General features: G+C 39.4%; 1 protein-coding gene across 1 annotated transcript in view; it reads left to right on the forward strand.

Moving 5' to 3' along the window:
• The window catches only part of lingo3a (leucine rich repeat and Ig domain containing 3a), a 40342-nt gene extending 25952 nt beyond the window's left edge, over positions 1 to 14390 (forward strand). The window contains exon 2 of the mRNA XM_061737024.1: positions 11380 to 14390. Within this exon, the coding sequence (XP_061593008.1) occupies positions 11441 to 13273 (1833 nt within the window). The 5' untranslated portion in view covers positions 11380 to 11440 and the 3' untranslated portion in view covers positions 13274 to 14390. The remainder of the gene's footprint in view (positions 1 to 11379) is intronic.
• The last annotated feature ends 4956 nt before the right edge of the window (positions 14391 to 19346 follow it).

The raw sequence follows: 19346 nt of genomic DNA on the forward strand, positions 1-19346 counted from the left end.
TGTTTCTGAGAGCTCTGTCACTGCTCGTTCCCGCTGAAGTCATGGCTGCAGCCTGACAGGCGGCTCGGGGAGGGGACTGCTGGGTGACGGACACACACTGATCACGGAGGCTTCAAGAGAAAGCAGCCACTTGATAGGCACGTTGCCTTTGGCAGCTTGTCCTCACGGCAGGCTGGCTGAAAAGACGGACGTTTCACCAACTGGTCTGGTCATTCTTCTGGGACATCCGTATTGTTGTGTCCATAACTGAAGACACCACAGACACAGTTGCATCACCATTTTTAATTTTTTATGTAACAATGTTCGTCCAGAAGGACATAACTTCAAAATAAAGGGCTGATGCAAGCGTGTTAAGATGGATGTAAGATGAAAACAACAGTTTTAATCAGCATATTGTGGCAATATGCTCATTTTCCTTCTTGTTTTTAGATGAGAAGACTGACACTGATAATGCCCCTCCAATTATTTATTTTTTTTGTTCATTTTCTAGTGTGGGATATTTTATTTTATTTTGTTTTAATTTTAATTTTAATTTTAATTTTATTTATTATTATTATTTGTTGCTGCTTATTATCATCATTATTATTATTATTATTATTATTATTTGTAGCTGGAAGTAGGTGGTTTACACACCAGAATGTTATATTTTGATGTAATTAATGTGTTTGTGTAATTCCATGAGGGATGGGTCATTTAAATGTCCGGACACGAAAATAAAATAAATAATTCATTCAAAATAATTCATATAGGAAGCTAAAATGTGTCTAAATTTGTCCAGGAATTAAAAATCAAGTAAATAAATATTTCCCTTTCCATCTATCATCTAAATTTGTAATGGCAAGGCTTTGTCTTCTGCAAATCAAACAACTGACTGACAGGTAACGTTTGTAAAACTTTGATCACTTTACAAAGAGGACATCTTGGAGAAGAAATGTAAAAGTTAACGCAAATGCAGATTTATTTATTATTTCTTATACATCAGTAGAACTTATAAACATCCGTTTATTAAACAATTTACACTCCATTCCATTTTTTTGTTTGTTTGTTTTTATTGGTCTTCATTAATATATATTTAAAGTGAGCTTTCAAGACTTGTGGGTCCATGAAGTGAACAAGCAGAGGATAAATAAGCCTGCCACCCCTAACCGGCTGAAACTAATGGAGCACAGTAATGAATTACTGTGACAGAATCCTGCTAGTGGAAGTGTGTGAGGTTGTGTGTGGGCACATTAACACTGTTGATTGTTCTTTAAGCATGAAGTGGCACCACAGAGTGCGTGTGTGTGGCGGGATGCTTCGTCCTCCATTATACTGACAGCCTGTGGTCCCTCAGACTGTGGCATCAAACCCAATGTTCTTTGGAGCCACCGATCCCTTGCATTAACTCAAACTGACTGCGCTTGGAGGGCTCGGATTGCGTGGGAGTGCTTGTGTATAAACCTCAATATTTATTTTAACCTTCAGCTTAAAAACAGCTTGCCTCAGTGCAAATTGATAAAAACAAAAACTGGGTCAGATCTTCACATGGTGGTGAGTTGGTGAGGTATTGCAGCCCCGCCAGTTTGCCTGTAATAAACTAATTAAATGAAGAAAGCCTCTGTAAATACAGAATATGTTAGAAAAACCTGACTAAAATAAGAACAGTAACTTAAATTATGGCCTCCAACAGTTTTGTGGGAAGGCATCATAATATTAGGGTATAGTAGCTGGCTTTGGAAGTCAGAGCATTTGCATATGAATCAAATGTATTTCATTGATTTTGTTATGCTACTCAGAATGGGAACTCATATTAAATATGCATACAATTCTGCTCTTTTATTGTCTGTCAAAAAGGGAACAAACAACTGAAAAAGGTTTAATGGAGCATATCACATGTTGTAGATCAAATTGAGCCTTTCCCAAAGCCAGTAAGTAAAATAGTGGCAATACTACAGTGGTGAAGATGCTCAAATGAAGGCAGCAGTTCGTCACGCAGCAAAATAATGATCTTCCTTGTTAAATAAATGATAGGGTGCATGTGAGACTGAACATTGTCACCACAATTAGGTTTTTCTTACCGTACTCTCTGTTCCCATTGTATACATGGACAATCATTTCTAATATGAAGTTATATTTCATGAGGTGACACAGTGCATGGTCAGGTGGTCAGCACTGACATCGGCTCCAGCCCCCCGTAAAACCAATGCACGGGATAAGGGTTCGGGATCAGGAAAAGGGTTGCTTTAAAGCCTTCTCATAAGATCTGTTGCTGACAGTTACATTCAAGGACACATAACTATGGTAATTTATTCACCTGTATATCTCATGATCCTTCCATACCTCTTTCAGATTCAAGGAAAGAAAACGAGAAATATACATTTGGAAACTACTCGAATGATTGTAAGACTTTGTTTTGGTTAGATGAGAATGTAACTGAATTGGTGAAGTAATGTGATGTAAACCCAGCACTTCTTACCATCCCAAGTACGACTCCCCAACAGTAAAGTTTGATGGAGGCAGCACCGTCCCCTGGCGATTGCCATCAGGAGATCCTGTCAAATAGCTAAGAATACAAAGAATAGCACACGATCTGATCTGATTGAGAATCCGCTGTTCAGTACTAGAGGTTTATGTAGACCAGCAGAACCCTTCCAGCTTTGGAAAACTCTGCTTGTAGAGACCCAAGAGACCTGCAGCTGTCATCGACACAAGAGATGACTCTGCAAAGTGGGGTTTTTTGTTTGTGTTTTAGTGTACTCGGGTTTCTGTTTGGTTCCTTTATTGTTTTGTTTTATCAGAGTTTAAAATTGTAAATGTCTGCAGCCTCTAAACTGTTTGCATATTGTGTTCGTCCGGTGTCACAAATCTCAAATCTGGTTGAACAATAATGCAGGTCAGAGAGGGTGCATGTTTTTTTAAAGCACTCTACAAATACAGTATGTAGCTGAGTGGACCAGTGACCAGTTTTGCAAAGAAAATCTGCACCGGTGTGAGTATTCAGATGACTGCAATCTTTGTGGTTATGTAAAGTCAAATGGGATCAGAGTTTTGCTTTTTGAGATGCAGCATAGGAGCTGCAGAGATGTGTACTGCATTCAAATCAATCAGGATCCCAACCCCCACTTGTGTTTGCCTGAATCCACAATCAAACCATATCAGTAGTTATCAAAAATCTGATGAACATCCCACTGGGGTCCCCGTTATTTGCGATAAGGAGCTGGAAAAGCTAAATAAACATAATATAAAACCACTTTTTAGTCTCCTGTCATGTGCCGTACAGCCTATGATGTGGGAACGGGAGCATGCACAGGAGTAAATATAGGTATAAATGTATTAAATTTAGCCAATGTTTGAGGGAGCCTCCATTTGAAAGACAAAGTTCACGTTTCTTTAGCCATTTAACCAAGTGTTAACATCTATAATAGGTCAAATTCAGTTAACCCTGTAAGCACTTGAGGGTTGATGATCTGATAAAACTTTTGCATCTATTCACATGCTTTGGAAAACAAACTGCTTTTGGTGTTTAAGAAAGGGTACATAAGATTTCATATTTAACTTTAAATTCACATGAATTGACAAAATTAGTAGCCTTGTTTATCACACTTAAAATCAATGAGACAAAGAAGTAGAGAATGACATTTAGAAAAATTGTTTTATAGCAGTTCAAATGGGAAATTAGTGATTTTGTGGCTGGTTATAGAGAATTCTAGTTCTTGTTTCTCTGTTTCTTTTTTTGGCAATTACAGCTGCAGGTAAGGTCAAACTCTCCATGTCATTGGGTCATGGCTGTGTAGCAAAACGTCATAAATTATTTAACTCCTGTTAGTTGAAGCCTTTGCACCCATACGCACTGAAACAGTTCTCACTCATTAAAGATTCATAGCACATAGCAAGACACATTCTTAATCACCTCTTTGTGTCCTTTGGTTTCAGTGTTCATGCTCTGCAAAGGACATAAATACTATTTAAGAATCTCCACCTATACCATTATTATGATGAAAATCTCACTTCGCACCATTATACAAGTGTTTCTTATCAGTCTTCATGCAGTGCTCAGGTGTAACGGATATTTCCGATCTATCTGATCGTTTGACTGCATTAGTTTTATTAAGTACTGCGGGATGACGACCCCTATCAATCTGACTTCTGCTATAGCCTCAATTTCCACAGTAGCTGTAAAAAATGTGTTAACATTCATATACATACATACATTCATGGACATGCATGCAAATTAGGCTACTCCACCTCACAACAAGTCATATCCACTTATGTACAGAATAGGGCGCCCACTCTTGCACCCCCTTCACCCAGTGACTGGCTGTCCTTGCCTGTGGTGGGTGGCATGGCCCAGCCAGAAACCCCCATCCATCATTGTGCTCAAGGTGGAAGGGACACAAAGGGAGCAAGTAAGTCTGTCACTTTAATCCCTGGGCTCCCCCCTTCTCACCAAGTGAGTCTGAATGTGTGCAGTGGCTTTCGTGTATGTTCCTGCTGCTGGGAACATGCACTTTCATGGGCTTCAAGCTTTCCCCGAGGACACCGGCGATGCCTTCCCTCGGTGTAAATGACTAACGTGTTTTCTCTGGGGAACACTTCAACGCACCAGACTCACACACGTCAACATGTGCAAATGCATACACCACAAACACACAAAGACAGGCTTATGTAAAACGCAATGAGTGGGCATGATGGAAATGGATGAGTGCAGCCATTTGAGAAGCTTTTGTGGATGTAGCACTTCAGCCTGTGTGATTTCTTTTTTTTTTTCTGGCAACACCTACACACTCCACAAGCTTCCTGCTCATTTGTCAGTTGTGTCCTAACCTGCAGCTGTATTATTTGTATTATCAGTCTGGTGGTCTTAGTTTGTTCTGTTGTGATCCAGATGATTTATATTTGGACCGCAAGCATATCCAGCAAGGGGAGTGTATATTGAGCCTAAAATTATAAAAACCCCTTCAGCACTGTGTTTTGTGATGCCATAGAGAGATGGGCTGTTGATTACAGGCAGTCTCTCTGGAGTGATGGTCCCTCTCCTCTGTAGTCTACTCTTTAGAGGATGCAGCATCCAGGATTTCCAAATTAATTTCAGACTTGATTAATCTGACCACAGGACAGTTTCCCATTTTCCCTCAATCCATACAGTATTAGATGAGTTTTGATCCAGAGAAGACAGCAGTATTTAAAGACCATTTTCATGGGTTTTTACTTTACTGAATGACGCAGCTTTAACCTTCCCTTGTGGGTGGCATCGCTACCTCTGTTTTTTGACGTAAGTATTCCTGAGCCCACGAGCTGATTTATAACAGAAACATGCCTATTTGAATGTATTTCCACTTGAAAGACCAAAGATCACAGGCATCAAATATTGATTTTCAGCATTGTAAAATCAAGATCAGCCTTTTAGTAATATGTGCTGTATCAGTTGCTACTGATTATAGAGTGAAACTATTGTTATAAAACATTTTCCTGGATATCAGCACCAGTTCATGATAATCTGATAATATGAATGGTAATTTTAAGGGGTTAAAGTCTAATTTTCACAGAAAATTACTTCAAGGAAAACAAAAAAAACATTTGCAACTGTGTTTCAGTTCAATTAACAGCACAACAATCCATATTATATTTAAAAGGATGGTTATGCTCTATTAGGCTTCCGAGTTCAATTTCACCAAAGATGCTAAGTGGGTAAAGTAACAACAGCTAAATATTTGACAACATAGACTGAAATAAAGCTGCTACTAAAATGTGGAAAAAAGCATACATTTGTGGTTTCATATTCTTTTTTTTAACAACTGTCTGCATATATATTATTGGTTATATTAATCCAATTAGTTATAAAATGTTCCTCAAGGTGTTTCTTTGTTTTGTCACTTACAGCCCTTTTCAGCCTTTTGTTGCTTAAGTTCCCATATTCTGAAAAATGACATCACATTCAAAATTAACTAATATTTGTTATAAAACAATATTCAGCATTTACCACATTGTCTATGTACTAGTGTGACTAACATGACTTCATCACTGCATTCAGTTTTAATTTACGTTTTACGCAGCTTTCTAATTATTTTGGAATTGGGGTTATGCATTTTTTTTTTTTTTTTTTTTTTTTTTTTTTTTTTTTTTTTATCCCCGATTTTTTACCCATTTCATCACCCAGTGCTCATACCTAGACAGTCCTTGGCATTGTTCCCCTCTGCCAACCCAAGGAGGGCCCTACACTGAGCTCAGGTCTCCTTCTTATCCTGAGGAGTGATGGACCGCTTCTTTTCACCAGACAGGATGAGGATTCTCCGGCCGAACGTAGCGCGTGGAAGGATCACGTTATTCCGGCCGGATCCTCCCCATGTATAGCCCAGGACTGTTGCATGTTTTTGTGAGGGTAGCTCCCATTAGCTACCCAAGGGAACACGGGGAGAACATGCAAACTCCACACAGAAAGATCCTTTCGCCAACCCCACCCAGGGTGTGGGCACTGAAGTCATGGGAGAGTCCCCGGCGGGAATCGAACCCAGGACCTTCTTGCTGTGAGACGGCTGCACTACCTGCTGCGCCACCGTGCCCCCGCGGGGGTTATGCATTTTCAATAGGATAGGTTAAAAGCATAATCAACCAACATTGATGGACAGTGAGCTGCAGTCGCAAGCCCAGCTACTTCTTTCAGTAACACATTTAATAAGAAAGGCTAACACCACACCTGACAACCAACCTCCATCCTTATAGTCCATAAACCTGGGCACATAGAAGGTGATAATTAGCCTCTCCTCTGCGCCTTGGAGAGGTTTTCATACCCTTGCATAAAAGAAACACATTTCCATAAGGTATAGATAAGGAGACATAGCTCATATATATTGACACTGCTGCTTTCTGTAATACGTCACAGTATAGAAATAAGAATCATGTAGGAAACTGGAGTACCTGGATAAAACCCATGCATGCACGTTTGAACATGCACTCCACATAGAGGCCCCTTTTGAGCCAGGAACCTTTTTGCTGACAGGCAGCGCTCGTAACCACCGGGCCACCCTGCAAAAAGAGAAATTTAAAAAGAAAAAGTATGAAAATTTGATAAAAGAGGAAAGCTAAGGGAGTTCATGATGGGACATATCTTCTTGAAGAACACTTTGGTAGTTCTCTATGTTTTGTTGATAAAATTATCAAGTTTCATGATGTCATCAGAAATCAAATACTCCACCTTTAACATGTGGTGAGTTATTGATTAGCTGATGGTCAGTTGAATATGAAATGAATGCATAAATATACAAATATAATAAATATAATTATTAATGGAGGTCACATAGTGGTGATGAGTTACTAGAGAACAAGCACAATCCTAAATGAATGAATCGTTTTGACTGTTTAATGAATATCCATCCTTATTGGAAACCTGTGCAAAATTAGTAACACCTCCTTCATCATTTCATTTTACGTAATCGTACCTGTTATTGGGCACCCGAGCAAAAATGTGTAGTAGTTAGTAGTTACGTAGTATTGCATCCCTTTTTGTTTCCAGAAGTGAAGTGAAGCATCATACCGAGTAATTAATGAGTTACCCTTTCATCTTTAGGGTTAATAGGTGATTAGTCCCTGATTCAGTTGTCATTAGTTCAATAAGTCTCATTTGATCGTGTTATTAAAGGAAAATGTATTAACTAACTTGGATATTTTTTTATATTTCATAGAAAATCTTTGCTAATAGGCAATAGGCAAGTCTTAGTAAAAAACACTAGATATTTTTGCCATACTACAATACAGAAACACACACGTATAAACTTTTTTCTTGTTGTAACAAGACAATACATTTTATATCTTAGTAGCACATTTAGTACGGTTGCTTGTCCTGCTCTTGGCAGGTCAAAAAGGCTTCTGGGAAAAAAGTTCAACAACCCCATCTGTCTATCCATCTATAGATAGATAGATAGATAGATAGATAGATAGATAGATAGATAGATAGATAGATAGATAGATAGATAGATAGATAGATAGATAGATAGATAGATAGATAGATAGATAGATAGATAGATAGATAGATTGATAGATTGATAGATAGATAGATACTGTATATGACTAACAGAAACAAATGTCTAAAATCAATTGATCCTTCTCGTGTAGAAATGAGCATGACCTCAGGCTATAAAGATGTTCAGATAACACGCACTACATTAGTATATGTTGCCTGGCAACAGACAAAATAAAAGTTAACTGACCACTTGTCTAACGCTGTTGGATTTGTGTAGACATTGCTCTCGTCTTTCATTTATCTGTTTTGCAGTGACTATCAACGGCCATCTGTTTTTTAATCACAGTTTTGGAAGAATGTGACGGCTGGAAACAACACATTCGTGCAGCCACAAGAGAAACAAGATAAAGGAAACCTGAAAGTCAGTTTTAATTCATGTAGGAAGCAGTAAATACTGTCTTAAATACGACCACAGCTGGGTAACATGCGCAGGGGGTGACTGATAACGCAGATATCCAGTGGAGGTCAATGCACCAAGGGGAGAAACCCTGCTGAGCGAGTCTGAACAAGACAATTACAGCCGGTAATGTAAAGTAGGAGATTAGAAAAAACGTCTGAAGCCTGATGACAGGAAGGATGGAAGGACGTAGCAAAGACTAGGGTGGTAAATAACTATTTTCATCACCATACACACTAACTGGATGACAAGTTCATGTTTGCTGATATCACAAAGTCTGCCTGATACAAATTTGGATTTGATTTTATTCAGGTACTATGCGATCAATATCATATTATGTCATATGTTGATTTAACACTGTCATATCGTATTTAAAACAAATCAAAGTAACTAGCTGAAATATAATTTCACATTTTTATTTCTGGATTCAACTTGAGAGTTAAGAAAAATAAAGATCTGTCCTTTTGATAAAAGAGTACAAAAGTACAAAAATCACATGTATTGATGTCTGATCAGTATTTTCATATTGGATCGATGCTATTGGATTGTTCATCACCTGCTTCGGAGGTGCCGTTTCCTCCTTAAAAATGTATTTATTATTGGTATTCACATTTTACCTACACCACAATACATTGAAATAGCTCTTAATCTGGTGAAACCACAAGTTTTTTTCCTACAAAATAACAACTACAAATCAAATATGAATACTGGAATTAGTTGTCTGTCTCACGTTGGGTTTCAGTTCTCTCCCCTCAGCAGCAACTCAAGGGCTGGTTATTGCAGGTTGGAGAGGAGGAAGTCTCAGGTTAAAAGAGTTTTAGCCACTGCTCACCTGCTAAGTCATGCTGATGAGGATAACATGTCCAAAGAGCAAAACAACCTACTTGCATGCCAAGTTGAATGATAATGATAATGAAATAACCACTCTTTCTCTTCCTTTCGCTTTTTTATTTAGCGTGTGCCATAGTAGATAAACCATTTCCACCTAATACCTGTCCATCCAATTAAAAGTAACACTTAATGATCCTTTATTAGGATTTCAATTACTGTAAACCAACTTACTGTCTAAAATGGAATTAAATTTAAATAAATAGATAAGATACATTTCAGAGCACTGCATCAGTTTATCAGCAACAAAGGAAACCTTCTTAGAAGTGATTTTCCTTAATATTATAAAATATTTAATTATTTAGTTTGTGAATTTGCTAATCAAATTGTAATTAATGGTATTGGAAATGTTCAAAGCAACCAGCCACCAAAGATGAATAAAGAAGCCTCTGTTCAAGGACAGAAACTTCTTTCGACTTTGATAGTCCTTATTTGACATGACACATTTCCGTTTGTCTGTGACAAACACATATATTCATTTCTCCATTGATACCGCCTCACAACAAAGTCACATACAGTAAAGATGCTGACAGAAAACCAAAGTTTATTTAGACGGGACAATGCATATTAATTAACACTACATTAAGCAGTGTAAATACACCGGGTTTAGCAGAAAGTTAGTTTCCACCCGCAGTCCCCACAAACAACCAGACAGACTCACACCTATGGGCAATTTAGAATCACCAATTAACCTACTACGCATGTTTTTGGACTGTGGGAGGAAACCGGAGTACCCAGAGGGAACCCACGCAAGTACGGGGAGAACGTGCAAACACAGAAAGACCCTGCTGGGCCTGGGAGTTGAACCAGGAACCTTCTTGCTGTGAGGCAACAGTGCTAACCACTAAGCCACCGTGCTGCCTACCATGAGTAAATCACCCAGTCAGAACAACCGAGTAGGTGTGCATTGGCCTTTGATTGGTACAGCTGATATTTCACTTGCTGACTTGCTGATATGCTTAAGTAAAATGTACATTTTCATGGATAATTGGATTATTTCTCCCCAAAATGCTTGTTTACAGTACAATCTCAACCATCTCAAAAGGCAATAAAACAAAGCTGCTTTCATAATACACAATTTTATGCCAGATTTGCCAGTAGCCAAGCTCAACAAATAGTTGGAGGCCAATCAGTGAGTGATCAGTATCTCCAGTCAGTCAGACACACACACACACACACACACACACACACACACACACACACACACACACACACACACACACACACACACACACACTATTAGATGGCATTTCATGGTGGGTTAATGGGAAGATTTCTCCTCTGCTGTTTGACACCCATCACCGGAAAGACGCACTGAAAGGGAGAAAGAAATTATAGCTGTGTGTGCATGTCCTCTGTGTGTATGTATGTGTCTCGTATGAAACCCACGAGCGGTTCAGGCTGGTCAGCCTCCTCTCCCGATAAGCCTCATGCCTCAGAGACTCATGCATATGATGTGATGGACTGAAATATTGTGTGTTATGGCCTTGTGTTACGGTGAATGGGCGACTGCACTGGTGACTGGGTGTGCTGTAGCATGCTTTTGCATGTTCAGTATTACTTTGATTGCTTGGATTTGTAGCCACTTCCCTTGCTTGTAATTGCTTCTTTAGAGAGCAGTAAGTACGTTTGTATTTCATTCTTCACAATGCAGTCAGTGGAGTAATTTTTTTTTTTCTTGCTGTATTTTTTCATGCATTTTTCATGAAGTTCTGAGAATATAAGATTTTCAAATTCTTTCCTTCCATTTACTTTCATAGAGAGGGAGACCAGCTAGACAGCTATGTTACCTCCCGATATAAAACTGGCTATAAGCTGTAGGGGCTGTGGGTTTATAGCCGTTTCATCTGAGTGCTGTACAAACCCAGCCCTCTAAGTAATATCTTTGTATTTCAGCTTTAATTTCACTGCTGTGTCGGGTCTATTAGAGTTTGAAATTGAAATTCAACTCATTCAGACTGTTTGATTGCTGCTGTTTAAAGTAATTGAGTTCAATTGATTTGTCTCACTGCATGTCTTTGTCTCCACCCGTGCTTCTTACTGCTCCCTTTCCCCATTAAAACAAATGTTTCTCTCCTTTCTTCCTGTTTTTCCCCAGGTGTCTGGCCCAGTGATTGTACCTCAGACAGGAGACCGAGGAGGAGGCAGAGAGGGAGACCATGGAGGTGAACTTGGGTCATGACGTAGCCTGGCTCTTTCCTTTCCTGTTCCTGCTGCTGATGAACACAGTGTCGCCCGGTCAAAGCCAAGGATGCCCCCAGCGTTGCGAGTGCATTTCTAAGATGAATACCGTGTCCTGCTTTGGTAAACGTCTGTCCGCGTTGCCGGATGGAATCCCATCGGAAACCAAGGTCTTGGACCTAAGTGGGAATAAACTCCGTTGGGTAGAACAGGGGGATCTGCTTTCATATCCGCGCCTCGAGAGGCTGGACTTGAGTGATAACATGATAAGTGTCCTGGAGCCTAACGCTTTTTCTAGTCTCCAGAACCTGCAGTCACTTTCACTGAGGGGTAACCAGTTAAAGCTGGTCCCCATGGGGGCTTTCTCCCATCTCGCCAACTTAACTTCATTAGACCTTAGTGGAAATAAGATTGTGATTCTTTTGGACTTTACTTTCCAAGATTTGAAAAGCCTGAAGAACCTGGAGGTTGGAGACAATGATCTGGTCTACATTTCCAATAAGGCCTTCCTGGGGCTAATAGGACTCAAGGAGCTGACCATTGAGAGGTGCAACTTGACTTCGGTGTCCAGCCAGTCTTTGTCATACCTACAGAACCTTGTGACGCTACGGCTCCGCTACCTCAGTATCTCCGCCTTAGAGGACCAGAACTTCCGCAAGCTGGGAAACTTGAGGGGCCTGGAGATTGATCACTGGCCCTTTCTGGAGTACATCTCTCCTCACAGCTTGCAGGGTCTTAATTTGTCTTGGCTGTCCATTACGCACACCAACATCACCTCTGTGCCCACCTCCGCTCTGCGCAGTCTGGCTCACCTCACCAGCCTCAACCTCTCTTACAACCCAATCTCTGTGTTGGAGTCCTGGGCTCTGCGGGATCTCGTCAGGCTGAAGGAGCTCCATCTCGTGAGCACTAACCTGGCAGTAGTGCAGCCTTATGCACTCGGTGGTCTCAGACAAATCCGCCTTCTTAACTTTTCTACTAACAATCTGGTGAGCCTGGAAGAGGGAGCTTTTCAGTCCGTCAACACCCTGGAGACTCTGCGTTTGGACAGAAACCCTCTGGCCTGTGACTGCCGCTTGCTTTGGATCCTCCAGCGCAGGAAGACCCTCAATTTTGACGGCGCCTCCCCCGTGTGTGTCGCACCTGTCGAGGTGCAAGGACGGGCTCTCAACGCTTTCTCTGACTCGGCCCTCTTCGATCACTTTACCTGCCAGAAGCCAAAAATCCGCAACAGGAAACTGCAGCAAATATCTGCCCGTGAGGGGCAGGTCGTCTCGTTTATTTGTAAAGCAGAAGGCGAGCCAACGCCGGCGATATTTTGGATTTCTCCTCAGCGCCGCCGGATAACCACAAAGAGTAGCGGCCGATTAACTGTACTACCAGAAGGCACGCTGGAAATACGGTACGCCCAGGTAACAGATAGTGGAACGTACATCTGCATAGCTAGCAACGCTGGAGGAAATGACACTTATTTTGCCACACTTACAGTAAGCGGGCTGCCGCTAGACGCAGCCCTCATGGCCAACCGTATGTATTATACTGGGGACCTTAATGACACAAATCTGAACGATACCAGAGTCTTCTTAAAGTTCACTCTCGACCTGAAGACCATCCTCATATCTACGGCCATGGGCTGTATCATGTTTCTGGGAGTGGTCCTGTTCTGCTTCATACTGTTGTTTGTGTGGAGTCGAGGCAGAGGACAGCACAAAAACAATTTCTCAGTGGAATATTCTTTCAGAAAAGTTGACGGACCTGCAGCCAGTGGCGGGCAGGGTGGAGCGCGCAAGTTCAACATGAAAATGATCTGAATGCTCATAACCCCCCATCTTTCTTAGTATTCGTTCTTTATAAGGAGTTACAAACTACAGCCATGGAAATGGACACTTAGATTAACATTGTATGGGACATTTAATTGAGCAAAGGTTTTTGTTATTGAGGAACTACTGTATGCATGCAAAAAAGGAAGTCTGTGACACTTTGATATATTTCTACTCCTCTTTGTTGTGTGTTGATATTAACGTGAAGAGGAAATATCATTTAACAGTTAAATGTACTGTATAAAAACCTCAAACAGACTGTTAGAAGACCAAGCAACTACAGAACTCTGACAGTACCCCTATAAAGCTGCCAACTCCATCTTTCTTCCCATCTTTTAAAGAATTTTGCTTCACTTCTCTGCTCCATAAAGTGGTTTTTATCTCAAAACTGATTAATTCAAATTTACAGGGCGGTGCTCTGTGATTGCCAAGGACTTGCCAATATATATTTGGATACTTCCAGCTATTTACTGCATATTTAGTCTTAGTAATAGAGGCTCCTTTTTGTGAAAACATTTTACTGATGGTGAGTTCCTATAAAATGCATAATATCTTTGAGACCACACTCTGCAACACTGCCAGTCTGACCTTAAAGCAATATGTAATATCAATGTCTGTCCACTTATTTAGTAGAGAAAAGTTACTTTTTGTCTGGATACTGCAAGAAGATGCTTGAATGTGTTTTAAGCAGAACTACAGTTCAAACTACAATGGGGCCCAAGTCATAGACGTGTGGTGACAAATCATAAAGATGTATTTTTTAGTTTGATTTTCCATGATTGTTCAGTGAATCTGTACAAGAGATTTGCCCTCATAATCTAAAAAAAAAAGAAAAAAATTAAATGAATGCATGTTTGAACTTTTGCTTCTTACTTTGGATAATTTGTATATTTAGATAAACAGCTTTTGGGGTGCTTTCATCTCAAAAATTGTAAAGATAAGATACAAACTGTATATGATTTATTATATTTTGTAATCACTGACCTTGATATTCTTGTGGCTGTTTATAGTACTGTTAAGTGATTTATGAGATTTTGCTGTTCTATTGTAATTAAAATGTGAAAGTCTCTTTGAAAACAAAATCTGTGATATAAAGTGAAGTTATAAACAGAACTTCAACCGTTTCAGTGCATCCTGTCATTATGTAGATACCACTGTGAAATATGCCCGCTCTCTCTTTGAGCTCATGCAGCAACTCTCGCAGGACGTTTACTGTACAGCAGGTTTCCGTTCACTTGCCTATTTTTGGCTGTGCAAGTGTCAGTGGGGAGGCCTGGCTGAGCTGCAGGTGAAGAACTCAAGTACGTTCTCATCAGGAGCTCAACAGAGACAGAACAAATATGCTAATGTATATGAAAAGTACATGCACAGAGGTCATCATGAAACTGAGAAAGGAGACAGAGTTCACACCAACTCTGAAGGTTGACAGTGTCACAACAATGGCCTGCAGGAAAACTTGAATACAATCAGGCAAATGACAGATGCATGATGTGGCAGATGTTGTTCTAAAGTGTATTACAATATGCAGCATTAAGACGTAAACCTGTTATTTGGGATGCCTTCATAGCATCAAGTATCTGTTCTATGGGTTCAACTACCGCTTTTTTAAGCGTGTTGTTCTGCTGCCCTCTGTTGACCAAAAACGGTACTGGTTTTCAACATTTCTAGTGTAATGTTTTGATCTCTCAACTTAAGAGTTAATGGCAAGCAGTTCATTGAATTTCCACAAGAAGAAAAATGTGAAATTCAAAGATGGCTTACCTGAATCCAGTATTGCATTAAACATTTTCCCAAGTTTAAGCTAAATAAAGGAAGAGTTTCTTATCCTTCTTCAATCCAATCCAACTTTTTCACAAGAAATTTGACCAACAAAATAATTAACAATGAACTTTGAATATTTTCTTGAACTAAGCAAACTAATCAACTATGTTGCTAATTTCCTTCTCTAATGTATGTTTCCATCATTACAGATGGAAATTAGCACCGCATCTGAAAATTACATAACTCTGTTTTATATTGCATTGTTTTATAAAGATAAAAAAGAAGCAAAGTGTTTAGAAAGCATGTGGGGTTATCTGTCATGATGATGTCTTATTGTTCCCTTTTTCATTTTCATGTGTGGTCTCTCATCGAGTCAACCAGCAACTGGAAGCCCCCGCCCCAGAAACACAGAAAATGATCAAGGATGATATGCTGCAGATGACACATCCACATCTTAATGAAGCAATGGTGTTTGATGGAATTTTGCACCTTTAGTATTTAAAATATCTGTTGGATAGCCAACATGTTACTTAAGACAAATACTATGAGACAAAATTAGAGTCATCTGTGCAAGACCTGCATTTATGTGTAAGCCTTTATTACTTTTGTGTTTATTCATGCAACTCCTTGCATCAGATCTACCTCTCCTGTTTTCACACAGCACGGTTTGGGTTTCTGTTTGCAAACCACCAGACCACCAAAAAAAGTGGGCTAAGCACGATTTTCTTCTGAAATATGTGACAAATACTTTCAGGTGGGTGATTCATAATTAGAGCCCACAGACCGTCCACTTGTGACTCAATGTTACTGCATGGCAAAAAAAAAAAAAAAAAAAAAGGTGGCCATATTGTTGAATAGCATTTTTCCTAGCATCAGATTTAATTTCATTACAACAAACAGAACATGTGAAGTGCTTTAATTCCTGCAATCGTATCTATTAGTAAAAGTAGTAATTATGTATGTTGCAAATTACACATTTGTGTCAGTCTTCCATTGGAAAACCTTTAATGAAACCTTGTTTCACATAAAATGTTATTGACTTTGTTTTTATTATAAATCTCTCTCTCTCTATCTCTTTATATGTAAGCACCTGAAACCAAAACCTACCCCCTCTTTGATGGTGCTAATTGTGGCCACCAGTGCAGAGGAGGAGATCTCCGAAGAGGAATTAAACTCGTCACTAACATGTCACAGGAACCAAGAAAAGATGCGTCACCAGGAAAGCATTCAACACCTGCATCAAGGTGTGAAATTATCTGAGTTTGAGTTTTTCTCACTTCAGTCAATTCTTTATTTAACCCAGGCATTGTTGCTGAGCAGTAAAACAAGTTGCAATATTCCTCTCAAGTGCCTCGTTCATTTGATTACGAGAGGACATGACGTTAGAATGTCTTCAACACAGAAATAGTTCTGTTTCACCAAAGCTATTATCCACTATATGATAGATTGCGTGACTGAAATGATACACTGTAACCTTGTGTTTGTGTACTGTGTGTATCCGTGTGGGTCATAATCACACTGTTTGTGTTACAATGCTGTTGAAATGTGGTAATGACCTAAATGGGCTTGTTGTGGTTGGTAGCTGTTGAGCAAATAATTTTTCTGCAAAGAATGTGTTGGCTTCTCGTCAGCTGCTTGGTTACAGGGTTATGTTATCTGCTATCATTCAGTTCAAGTTATTTCATAATAATGGTATTCATGTAATAGCAGTTCAAAAGAGGGAAAGCAGGCTAGATAAAGAAAGCAACAGATTGAATTCAATATTTACTTGGCAGTGGAAATAAAGAGCTTCTTTTTAACAGGAATAAACCTCCAGGAGAACCAGATTCAGACCTTCATCTGCCCTGTTGGATGTATGAGAGAGCAGGAAAAGACACCAACAAACATAAAAATATTATTCCAAGAATGTTTACCAACCAAAAAATATACATAAACACAAAGCTTTTGACTCCAATATTGGCATATATACATTGAGAGTGAAGAGAGGTGAGTAAGCTCTCGTGGGAGGCCTCCCGGCTGTCTAGGGTTTTTTGCACCGAAAGATATGACTCAGAATCACCTGAGCTGGTTCTAACAAATAATCCCTTTTAGCAGTACAAATGCTAGTTTCCTTTGGTTTGTAAGGGTTAGTTATCACAAACTGTGGGCTAACTTCATTTAGCAATTTTGTATCACTTAATCATATCTAAAGCAACTTAACTCTTCTGTAGAGAAGGGATAAAAGTATTTCAGAAAAACTGGACAACAGCTACGGGGGGCTAAATCCTGCTGTTGTCTTTGCTTGTGATGGATAATGGTGAGTGTCTGAGTTGTGCCAAAGCCATGAGTCTTTGGAGTTCATAACTGTAGACTTGTATTTTTCATGTTAACAAAGTAATGAGCTCTGGAAACTTTCATGTTCAAGCTGGACAGCCCTGGAGACAGGAGCAGACAGCACTTCAAATCTACAGAAATATACAATCTCTGTTTTTCAGTTTAGTGCGTATTTTTGCATTTAGATTAAATATGATAGATGTTGCCCACACTTTAGTGTGGTCAAGGCTGAAGAGCAGCATGTAAACACAAGTCATAATTATAATAATAATGGTGATGATAACAATGCTAATACCAATCATATTAATAGTAATATTGTCTTATATCAAAGGCTTTATCAGATTAGTGACATTATAGTTTGTCATAGAACTGAGTGGTACTTTGCTCCACACCCTTCCAGTACCGTTACTACTATAGCACCTGTTAGTACTTTTTTTGTGCAGAGCAAACAGGGGTCCGGTGGTTTGCCACTTTTATAATGCAAGTGACAAACTAAGAGATCCAAACTTTGCTGCATGAGTTGAAGAAATACAAAGTCAGTTTAACCAATTTTTGCCTTTTTAAGGATAAAGGCAAGTATACAGTACGTACATATATCTCAGTGTGACTTGATTATATTTGGCGTCAGTTGTAGCTAAAGCATTGTTCCAGTTGAATTTCTAAATATTTCATAATACATTTTAAATTATGAACAAAGTCTATTAAGAATCCAAATATATGAGAACGGTCAGCTCATGTAAGGGCATTTTGAAGTCTTTGAATTCCCTGCAAACCATTGTGACCACAGCCTGTGAGAATGTTTTAATACATACATTAACTTAGTGTTGTATATATTTGCATTACAATAATATGTACTCAGTGGTTTACAGCTGTCTTCCTGTCAGCACTGCCTTTTTCCTTGTAATAGAGTCAGTAGTACTGCCTACTTACCAACCCAGCAGCGCTGTAGTTATCAGCACTGTCTGGATCTGAGCCCACAAACTGCTGCTGCTTCAAAAATACACCAAAAGAAAAAAATGACAACAGATGGTAAGTAGATAAGAGGATTGCAGTGTCTGTAATAGCTTTACATTTGGTCTGTGTGAGGTTTGACTGACATAATTGTACGGTCTGGAGCCCACAAGTCTAAGAGCTTGCAGTATGGTGGCATAAACGGTGGCATAAATTAAATAAACAATTTACCTTTCCTCTTGTTAAGATGCTTTTTTCTTGATCGTAGATGAAAGGAATAACCATTTTAAAATTATTGAAAGAAAGAAAGAAAGAAAGAAAGAAAGAAAGAAAGAAAGAAAGAAAGAAAGAAAGAAAGAAAGAAAGAAAGAAAGAAAGAAAGAAAGAAAGAAAGAAAGAAAGAAAGAAAGAAAGAAAAATGAAGAGACGGTGCATCATGCTGACATTCAAATTTTTGTCATGTGTTTTTATTTCAGGTATATAAGACAATTTCATCCCCCAAGCTGATTTTATTATGGAAAGATTCAAACACACTGTGGTCATCGGAGAGAGGAAGTTGCCTACTTGTCTACTGCCCACACAGCAAGAGCCAAAGGTGTCTGGCACGTACTTCACTGTTTCCATCTGAAGCAGGCTTTTGGCCTACGCTGGGTTAGGGCGAAAGCTGATCACATAATACTTGATTCTTTTGTCATCAAGTCAAGATTTTGATTGGCGAACACCTGCAGGTTATGACCAAGTTATGTTGCTCCATCTTCAAAATAAACATACAGGTTCTGTTCTGGTTAACATTTACACGTGTTGAAGACAAAAGAAGGCGTGTATGCATGTATAAACTGCTTGCTATTCTTTTTTTTGGCACTAGTGAACCTTATTTGAATGTGGAGACAGAGAAGGACCTCTTCCCTCTTTACCTGGGCCACCGGCTCAAAAAGAAGAGAGACCCAGTGCCTCGTCAGCATCATTTTTAAAACCTTAAAAAAGCACACGCTGAAAATGTAGCGTCAGAGAAACTTGCACAGCGCAGCAGTGTGCATGC

The sequence above is a fragment of the Cololabis saira genome, chromosome 13 (assembly GCF_033807715.1).
Source record: "Cololabis saira isolate AMF1-May2022 chromosome 13, fColSai1.1, whole genome shotgun sequence".
Lineage (NCBI taxonomy): Eukaryota > Metazoa > Chordata > Actinopteri > Beloniformes > Belonidae > Cololabis > Cololabis saira.